Source organism: Tenrec ecaudatus, chromosome 18 (genome assembly GCF_050624435.1).
Source record: "Tenrec ecaudatus isolate mTenEca1 chromosome 18, mTenEca1.hap1, whole genome shotgun sequence".
Taxonomy (NCBI): domain Eukaryota; kingdom Metazoa; phylum Chordata; class Mammalia; order Afrosoricida; family Tenrecidae; genus Tenrec; species Tenrec ecaudatus.
Genome location: NC_134547.1, coordinates 14,037,955 through 14,047,800, shown reverse-complemented (window position 1 = coordinate 14,047,800; position 9,846 = coordinate 14,037,955). Strand labels below are relative to the sequence as shown.

Genomic DNA, 9,846 nt, shown 5'->3' with positions numbered 1-9,846 from the left:
AGCCTGCCTGTGGGCAGGCGTGGGGCTCCTGAGGGTGAGGCCCAGCTTCCTGGCCCCTAGTTCCTCTGCTGCCCTTCCTGCAGCCACAGGCTCCTCAGCAGGAGCTCCTGACCGGTGGTTCCTGGGCTGCCGGCTGGAGGCAGGGAGGGAGCTCTGAGGCCGCAGCGGTGCCTGTCCCTCCCCTCCAACCACAGGCGCCCTGGTAGTGCAATCAGTTCAGCCCTCAGCTACTCACCACAACCCCCACCCGAGGGGCAGCCGAAGACAGGCTGGTAAAGTTTCCAGGTCACCCCTTTGCACACCCTACCCTATGAGGGAGAGGCTGCCGAGACACGGGTTCCCCGTGAGCTGGGGTCCATTCGAAGCAACTGGCACCATGCTCCACAGGGGGCGACCCACGCAGAAGCACAGGTGTTTCCGTCACACCTCTGATGAGTCCCCACAGACCTCCTGCCTAGGAGGGAGGGTCAAGGCCTGTAGCAGCTGCCTGCTCCCCACTGTGACCGAGGACCCAGGCCTTGCCTTCCATGGACTTGTGCAAGACACTGGGAGCCAGCGGCACACATCACTTCCGTGTGTGTGTGTGAGTGATGGGGACAGCGTGTGTGTGTGTGTGTGTGTGTGTGTGTGTGTGTGTGACTGATGGGGACAGCCAGTCCCCAGGCCCCATCGAGAGTTCCCGTGTGTGTGTGAGACTGATGGGGACAGTGTGTGTGTGTGTGTGAGACTGATGGGGACAGCCAGTCCCCAGGCCCCATCGAGAGTTCCCGTGTGTGTGTGTGTGTGTGTGTGTGACTGATGGGGACAGCGTGTGTGTGTGTGTATGTGTGCGTGACAGGGACAGCCAGTCCCCAGGCCCCATCGAGAGTTCCCGTGTTTGTGTGTGTGTGTGTGTGTGTGTGTGAGTGACGGGGACAGCCAGTCCCCAGGCCCCATCGAAAGTTCCTGTGTCCTGGGCGCAGAGCTGCCCTCTATGTTCCCAAAGCAGCTGCTCACGGCCCCTCGTCACAAAGACTATACTCACTGCCCGTCTGACAACTCAACACAGCAGTCCTAGAACCCATAATCCTGGCTGGAGCGGAGAGGTCAGTTTTGCCGCCTATCTGCCCCACCCCGGATTTTCCCAGTGCCCCCTAGGGGGCAGTGTCGCCCTTTAGGAAATAGTTGTAACTGCCCTAGAGCTAGTCTCAGAAACCCCAAATACTCTGTGCCCTTGTGAAGGGGCTGGGGCTCCTGACTCCAGCCCCACCGCCACCCAAGGCCCCAGGTTGGTCAGGTTCAAAATGCCCCCCTCCTGGCGCCAGCTCTACCTCCCACCTGGACTTTGTGTGAGAGAAACAGCCTGGACAGGTGGAAGCTGAAAGGCAGGGAGCTGTGCACAGCCTCCTTCCTGTGGTTGGGGGCACAGTGCCCTGTAAGCCAGGCTCCTCCCTCCCGACAGCCTAGCCATGTTGTAGGGGCCAGTGAGTCAGCTCGGACCTCCCAGGGACCCTGTGGTCAACAGAGGACTCTGGACTATCCTGTCTTTCCTGTATGGGAGCTTATTTTTTTGTGGGATTGGGGGGGCATGAGGGGCTTCCCATTACCAAGGTGCACCTCTTCCAGGGACTGAGAAAACGGCATTTCTCTCCCGACAGCACTCCTGACATGCCAGGTTGGCTCCCAGGTCTCCAGCCCCTGTGGGGAGAGGGGGATGGAGTGGATGGAGCCCCAGTCCAGCCCCCAGGTGACCCATCTGATCTCAGCGTCTCAGCCCATCTCGAGTCTGGTCAGTGACAAACCCATGGTCTTGGAGCGGCCTGCTGGGCAGGCAGCCTGGACAGTTAGTTCTCTGGAGGAGGCCGTGCCACCCACTGACCAAGGCTGGCAGAGCTGCCTCATTACCCTAGAATGCTGCAGAGGGTGGGGATGGGGACCCGGATTCCCTGCGGCCTGGGCGCTCCACCTGAGTCAGCCCAGCACACCTCTCTCCCATTTCCTCTACTGTGCCCCGCCCCGTGACCACTCCACCAGGGCTGTCAGCCCGGCAGCAGCGTTGAGTGGGTGTGGCTTGGCAGGACAGGGCAGGCCTAGCTCCTCACCAGGCCAGGCGGGCCCAGGACAGAAAGAGCAGCCCGTGGAGCTTGCATATTGTCATTTATTGCACTTGAACCCCGAGTTCCTCACTGGTCCTGACCGGCTACTGCCTCTGCCTCACTGGGCTGCTGCCACCCCAGGCCTCACTTGAGGACAGTGCTCCCTGAGCCTGGGGCCCTCGCGGGGCCCCGTGGCCCACATTCTGGGCAGACAGCTGCTGCTGTAGCTGCCTGGACGACTCTTCCAGGTTCACTTGGGCCGAGTCCACTTGGTGAGGGGGTGGGAGAGGCTGGGGCTCAGGCCATGGGCCTCGGCTTCCCCCCTTTTGCACAGTCCCTGGGCGGGTGGGCATTGGTAGTCCGCCTGGAAGCATGGCCTGCGTCCTCCGAGTGTGTAGGGGCCGAATGGGGGGCACGACTGGCCTGGTTGGGATGGCCAGAAGGGAGCGCCCCATGAGTGGCGGCGGCGTTGGTGCTGTGGGGGTTCGCCTGGGCCGGGGAGCTGGGCGGGGTGGGTGGCTTGAGCGTGCTGAGAGCCCGGATGAGGCCCATGCGGCGGCGGATGGAGTGGTCCAGGTTGACGGTGCAGCGCAGCAGGCTCTGCGCCTCGGCCACCGTGAAGGGGAAGTCGGCGTCCAGAAAGCGCTCGAAGAGCTCTGGGTCGCCGTCCAGGTCGAGCACATTCTGCAGCGCCTTGGTCATCGTGTGCAGCTCGCGACTGTTGTCGCAGAACACGTCCCAGAGGCGCGCGCCGCCCTCGGGCGCGCCCCCAGCCTGCTGCCGGTCCTCCAAGCACTGCAGCACCCAGCTGAGGCGGCACGGCCACTGGTTGGCCAGCACGACCCAGGCCACGGCCTGGCGCGGCGTGGGGCCGCCGCCGCGGTCTCCCTGCTGCTGCTGCTGCTGCAGCAGGCGCACGGTGATGGGCACGGTGTTGACGATGCGCCGCATGGACACCACGTTGTCGGGCACGTACTCGTACAGGCAGTCGCGCTCGTCGTGCAGGCACAGCAGCGCCTCCTGGATGCGGCGCGCCGCCTCGGCGTCGATGCGGCCCTGCGCGCGCTCCGCGCTCGCCTGCGTCCCCACGGCCAGCAGCTGCGTGCCCTCCGCGCCCTCCGCGCCCTGGCCCTGGCCCTGGGCCCCGCCCGGCGGCCGCCGCAGCTTGCGCGTCATCTCGCGGTAGAGCAGGTCGTCGCGGCTCTGCACGGCGTCGTGCAGGAACTGCAACTTGGTGCGCCGACCCATAATGGGCACGGAGAAGGGCAGCGTGACCGTGCGGTTGAGGAAGAGGTAGCCGTTGTCCGCCGTGCCCTTCATGCTGCCGGCGTTCTCCAGGCACGCGGCCAGGATGCTGGGGTCCACCACCAGGATGAAGATGAAGGGGGCGCGGCTGTCGGACAGCAGCGTGTTGATGGCGTTGAGCACGCCCACCACGCGCTCCGGGTAGCACGTGTCCAGCCCGGTGACCTCGAGCACGATGCGCAGCCGGCGCCGCTGGAAGATCTCCAGGAAGCACAGGTAGTCCGTGAGCAGCTCCACCTCCTTCTTCACCTCGCACATGAAGCCCAGCTGGCTGCCGAACTTCTCGCGCGACACCAGCCGCTCGATCTTCTTGCGCTGGCTGACGAACAGGTGTTTGCCCACCGAGTACACGGCCATGAGCAGCCCGGAGCCCGACAGCGTGGTGGCCGCGCCGCCGAAGACCTTGAGCACGCTGCTGCTGGGGCCCGCGTGGCCCAGCGCGTGGCCGCCCAGGGACAGGTAGAGCAGGCCCACGCCCAAGCCGAGCGCCGCCAGCAGCGCCACCAGCCCCAGGCACACGCGGCGCCGGCAGTGCCACTCGCGTTGGCAGAAGCCCGGCGACGTGCCCGGCTTGTTGCTCATCACCGAGTACACGCTGAAGGGCAGCGCGCCGTAGTGGCGGCGGATGCCCTCGCACAGCGTGGTCACCAGGCCGGCCCACAGCTTGTCGGTGCCCGCGTACTGCCAGGCGCTGAAGCGGATGAAGAGGAACTGCACGTTCTTGCGCCGCAGGTGCACCTCGGTGATGATGGGCTGCAGGAAGATCAGGTACCAGAGCAGCTGCGGGAAGTGCCAGCCGCGCACTGACCGCGGCTGCCAGCTCACGTGCCGCAGCTCCTCCAGCTCCCGCTGCGCCGCCTCCTGCTGCATCAGCGCTGCGGGGGAAGGGGGAGGCGCGTGAGCGGCCCACGGCGAGGGGGGGGGCGGCCCAGAGGTTCACAGGGCCAAAGAATGAAAGACGAGGTCCGACGAGAGGGCCGCTGGCAGCCTGGGAACGCCTGAGTCTGTCTGTCCTGGGGTGCTGTTTCTCTACAGGTCTCAGCTCTCCCCTCCTCCTTGATCTTGGGGGGGGGGGAGGGATGTTGAAATCAAACGCCCTCCTGCCTGTCTCCCCACCCCTGCGAGACTGGGAGCCTGAGGATAGCTGCCTCCACACGTGGCAGGGGTGTCGTGTTTGCTGACTGGATCAGTGGCTCACCGCCTCTTGCCGCCAGGAACGTTGGGAGTCACCCGGCAGCAGTTCCACCTGTCATTCTGTTCTGTTTCCCTCCCTTCCTAAGCGCTGCTCTAAACTCCCCGCCATCGAGTCGATGCCGACTCCGAGCGTAGAACTGACCGGGTGGGTTTGTTCCCAAGACTGGAGCTCTTTATGGGAGCAGACAGTCCCGTGGTGGTTTCGAACTGCCGACTTCGCAGTCAGCAGCCCCATGTGTAACCTACTCCGCCTCCTTCTCTGGGGAAGCTGTGCCTCTGTAACCGGCCGGGGACTGCTGAGCCAGATGCAATGGCTAGCCGAGGTGGGGGGGGGGGGCATCCACACTAGGGTCTGAGCTCAGGCGGGGTTTGAGATCTGTCCAGCTTTGTCCAGTTTCTTCCCTGAACACCACTCTGACCAACTGAGGTCTTCTGGGTAGGAGCCTGCAGTTTCAATGGGGAGCCCAAGGGCCCTGCGGGGAGCCATGGAGGGCTGCAGAGCCAAGGAAGATGTATATTGGCAGGCGGGGGATGAGGAAGCCTGGGAAAGATCTGGTCAGGCCTGAGTCGGGGTATGTGTGTGGTTGGGGGTGGGGGGGATGTATGAGGTGGGCCAGGCTGGGCTTCTCCCTCCCCTTCCCCACCCAGCCCCCCTCCCCCTCCAACCCCCCAGAGCCTCACAGGTGATCTTGTCCAGCATCATGTGCAGGCGGCAGCCAAAGGGGGCATAGAAACCCACTGTTACGGGCACAGGCACGTGGCACAGGGTCTTAGCCAGGCAGCTGCAGTAGACATCATCCTCGGTCAGAATGTCTAGGGGCCGGAGCAGGGGAAACTGAGTCAGTGAGGCTGGCCCGGCACCAACCCTCCACCCCTCCTCCCTGCCTGCCCGCCCTCCGCTTGCGTGGGCCTTCAGCCCTTTCCTGCACCAGCACCCCCAAGCCTGTGCCCCACATGCGATGATGCAGGCCAGACACTCTGACTGGGCGCCTTATGTGGACATGGGCAGCCTCCTTCTCCAGGGCTAGGTCTGCCTCTCAGGGCCTCAGTGGGGTCTGCCATTCAGAGTCGGGGGAAGGGCTAGACTGCCCTAGCCTGGCCCAGAGACCTGTGGGAACTGACTTCCCTGATCCCAGAAGGCAAGCTTGACCTCCAGCCTTGATGGGACATAAGGCCCTGAACGCTTAAGGCACAACTTTCCACCCCCCAGCATCCCCTCCTCACCCCAGCTCCTGCCTGCTCGCTCCCCTACCATAGCTCAAGTGTGGGTGGGGCCCAGGGTCCTCTGTGGCTTTCTGAGGCTGTCAATCTGCTGGAGCGGCTGGTGGGTTTGAACTGCCAAACTCTTGGTTAGCAAGCAGATGCTAATCTGAAACCCTCAGTCAGTGTTGCCATCTTGAATGGCTATTAAGCATGTAGATCCAGCTTGGCATCCTGGCTCTGTGGGCCCCCAGGTGTGTGGGGGGAAGGGGGGATGTGTAGCACAACTACTCTCATAGATTCAGGTGGACCCCAGCTTGCCCCCCACCCCCACCCATGGAGGGAAGGAGCCAGGCCCTGGGACTCCAAAAGAGGGCAGGAAAAGGACAAGGGTGGCGGAGGTGGCAAGTGAAGCGGACCGCACACTGGCTAAGCCTCCACTTCCCCATGTGTAGAATGGGCATCCGGGGAGTGGCCAGACCAGGCCCCAGAACCCAAGTCCCTGCTTAACTCTTGGTCTACTTTCAAAACGGGCCCCGGAAACCAGCCTGCACCCGACCCTGCCATCCACACCCCGGCTGCGGGCTGCCCTGTCCTGCATTGCCCCGTCACTGCTTCACTGAGCTCCCCCACTTCTCCCACAAGCTCTCCCATCAGCTCTAGCTCCCCCCAGCTCACAGCCTACCAGGGCTCCCCCTCATCCAGGGTGGCCGCTGTGGCCTTACCCTGGTCACCAGGCCTGGATGTCGTCTCGGGCCTCTGCAGCCATACTGGCTGTCCCCCTCCATGCCCTGCCTGCTCCCGGAGTCAACACTGGCTGAGCCTGCTGTCCAGAGCACACTCCAGATGGCGTGGCCTGGCCATGCCCTCATCTCCCTGTTTAATTTGCACAGCCGGATATGTCACCTCCCTCCGGCGCAGCCTCTCTCCCAGTGACTGTTCCCAGGCGACAGGAGCTTGTTGCTTTGTTGTGCCTGCCCTTAGCCCAGGAGCGAGCAAGCTCCAGGAGGGTGGGCTGGCCCGCTACAGGTGTCCACTGCTCTTTTGTGGAGTGGGAGGGTGAGGGAATGAGTGAACAACTGACTGAATGAGTGGATGAATGGGTTAGTGGGTAGGTGACTGAGTCTGAATGAATGAATGAATGTATGAATGAGTGAATGATTAAGTGGGTCGGTGGAAGAATGAATGAATAAGTGTATGAACTGAATTAAAGGAGAGGAGTGATGAATAAGTGAGCAGGTGAATGAGTCCCGAATGAATGAAAGAATGAATGTGTGTGAATGAGTGAGTGAGCAAATGAAGTGGGTGAATGAATAAAGGAAAGATGAGTGAGTCTGTTGAGGAGTTAATAAATGAGTGAATTAAGCTGATTAATTAATAGGTGAATGAGTCCCAAATAAATGAATGAATGTGTGAATGAACACGCAAATGAAGGGATGAATGAACAAGTGAGAGGGTGGCCCTCAGCTACACTGCTCCCTCCCCCATCCTCCAGACACCCCCTACCTCCTGCTACAGCTGCACATTTGCCCAGTGTCCCCACACCAGAGCTTGCCCTGTCCCTTGGGGCCTGCTGGGCCAGGAGAGGCAGGGCTGGCACAAGAGCAGAGGCAGAGACAGCAGCAGGTCTGCAGCGCACTCTCGGGCAGCCCTGCCCGGGCCACCTGCATGCTGGCGACAGCTAAGGAGCTAAGGCAGAGGAGGAGGGGGTGGCCTGGGGCAGGGCAGAGCCCAGTACCCTCTGGAACAGGACCCCCGCCGAGGCAGCAGGAGGGAGGCAGGCTCAAGGAGCTAGCCAGGGAGCAAGAGGCCCAGGTGGGCAGCAAGGGGCGGAGCTGGGGACACAGCCCATGATGGTAGGGGCAGCACCGGAGTTGTAGGAGGTGAAGGGGCCGCACGCTGCTGGGGCGGGCAAGGGCCGGGCGTCAGTGGGTGCGCTGGGCTCCAGGAGGATGCCGGCTGCCGAGGGTGGGGTTGGGCTGCTGCTGGCCACGGCAGGTACGCCGCCGGGTGAGGTGGCAGGTGCGCCGCTGGATGAGGAGATGGGTGCAGGGGGTGGCTGGGAGGCGCTGGCTGGGCCCGTGAGGGCAGTGGCGGCTGTGGGCAGCCCCCTCGGAGCCCTGTGGATGGGGTAGAGCCGCTGCCGCTGGGGGCTTCGGGGTGGGGGCTGCAGTTGGCGCTGTTGCTGCTGCTGGATGGGGGGCTGGGGGTACCAGTGCCAGCCTGTACCGCAGCCTCCCCGGGGGCCGTGGTAGGCCAGCTGCCATTGAGGCTGGGGGGTCTGGTAGCAAGGCCTGAGGGCTTGAGGGACTGCTGGGTCACGGCACCACTGGTGACAAAATCCTGGAAAGAAGGAAGTGGGGTGACTGGGCCTTGGTCCCTGGGTGGGGGTGGGGGCACTAGGTGCGAACCCAGTTCAGTCTTCTCATGGAAGCTGGGGCTGCAGCATCCTGGGGGCACCCTGAGGGAAGTGGGGAGAGGAGGGGAGGAGGTGGGAGCTTTCCCATGGCCGGGACAGTGGCAGGGAAGGTGACGGGCTGATTGCAGACAGGCAGGGGCCTGGAGGGGCCATTCTCTCTCAGGTTCCTGGCTCTGTGGAGTGTGCACAGGGGGACTAAGACGGCCACACCCCCCTCAGGAAGCTGGCTCTGTTGGTCTGGAGGTGGTGGTAGAGGGGACAGGCCAGGTGAGGAGGTGCCCACCAGGGGGGTCCAGGCTCCAGCCTGAGGAAGCTGAATCAGCCATGGTGGGGGATTGGGGTGGGGTGGGGTGGGAGTCGAGGCATAGATGCCCTGTACGCCCCCTGTGCAGGTCACCTGTAGGCATTCTGGAAGATGACCCCCACTCATTCATCTGCACTCAGGGGGAGGGCTCCAGGGCCCCTCCTCAGCACCCTCTAAGGTGGACATTGTCTTCACAGGTGGTGGGAGACTTGAGAAGGGCATTGTCCCCACACTGGGGGAAGGAAAAGCCGGGGAGAGGGGCACTCACCCTAGGCCTGTGTTTTGGCCTTCCACGTTCCGGGGTCCCCCTAGGCCCCACTGCGCAGATGCCTTTCAGGGGAGTGGTGGTCTCTCTCCTGGGATCTAGAGTTCCCCTTATATAACACCCACCCACAGGCCTCCCTCCCACTGGGACCCCCCCACCCCAACTGAGGTCCTACCTCCTTGTTGCCCCAACTCCGGGTCCATGAAGTAGCGCTCTGCGGGGATGCGGGAGGGCAGGGTGCCCTTGGGGAAGTGGACCTGGTAGTGTTTCTGCATGGTGGCCAGCGAGGGGCTTCCGAGGCCGGTCCTGGGGGGCAGGCAAAGGGGAGTGTAGACAGCTCAGTGCCCAGTACCCAGTGGTGATCTGAAATAAGGGCCCTTTCCCTCCCCCCTGCTCCCCCTGCTCCTGGGACAGCACCACACGACCTCAGGTGGGTGAGGGGGTCCTGTCTCCCCAACATCCATCCCTGGGCATTTTAGGGGACGAGGGGCTGCTGTTCAGAGTGTGAGAGACCAGGATGGGGGAGGAGAGGGATTAAAGGGCTGATTCGGATGGGGGTGAGGACCCCATGGGCTGGGTATTTGGGGTGCCCCTGGGTGGGGAGGGCTGAGCCAACTCGGCTAGGAACAACGCCCCTTCCCACACTTAAAAGAACACCTACAGCTGGGTCGGGGGGTGAGGCGGCCATGGGCTTTGAAGGGACATGTGAAACTACGCGGCAAGACTTGGGCAACAGCCCAAGTCGGGGTGCTTGACGTTCAGCGCCGGCAGGTTTGGGATCTGTCTAAGGGTTTGGAGCGATGAGGGCCTGAAGCAAATTGGCCGGGTCCGATGTGGGGGGGAGGATCAGCAAACAGGGGTGGGCTGGGGCATCCTGGGAAAAGAACTGAGAGAGGGAAAAGGATGCTTGGGCGGAGGGTGGGGGCGGGTGCCAGGACCGGGACGGGAAGCTGGGGACAGGTGATGATGGGGCGGCGCCAACTGGAGCTCACCTCGAATCTGCGGCCCCCCAACACCCCCCCCGCCCCCGCTGCTTCCCCAGCCCGGCCCCCACCCCCTAATACCTGGTGGTGGCCTCGCGGGC

At 63.4% G+C, this 9,846-nt stretch overlaps 1 protein-coding gene across 1 annotated transcript; it reads right to left on the bottom strand.

Annotated features, from left to right (window-relative positions):
• Nucleotides 1–2,148: 2,148 nt before the first annotated feature.
• On the bottom strand, nt 2,149–9,037 carry NKPD1 (NTPase KAP family P-loop domain containing 1). The gene is made up of 4 exons (XM_075536620.1): nt 8,938–9,037; nt 7,644–8,189; nt 5,256–5,387; nt 2,149–4,255 (listed from the first exon to the last, which is right to left on the bottom strand). Exons 1-4 carry the CDS (start codon nt 9,035–9,037, stop codon nt 2,373–2,375), a joined length of 2,661 nt encoding a protein of 886 aa, XP_075392735.1. The 3' UTR covers nt 2,149–2,372.
• Nucleotides 9,038–9,846: the final 809 nt, after the last annotated feature.

Excerpts from the sequence above, each read along its gene's own strand:
- NKPD1 (XM_075536620.1), bottom strand. The coding sequence starts at position 9,037 with ATGCAGAAACACTACCAGGTCCACTTCCCCAAGGGCACCCTGCCCTCC. Across the intron at positions 8,190-8,937 it reads GGAGTTGGGGCAACAAGGAG|CTGGGTTCGCACCTAGTGCC; the intron begins GTAGGACCTCAG and ends GAGAAGACTGAA. Across the intron at positions 5,388-7,643 it reads CTTCACCTCCTACAACTCCG|ACATTCTGACCGAGGATGAT; the intron begins GTGCTGCCCCTA and ends TCCGGCCCCTAG.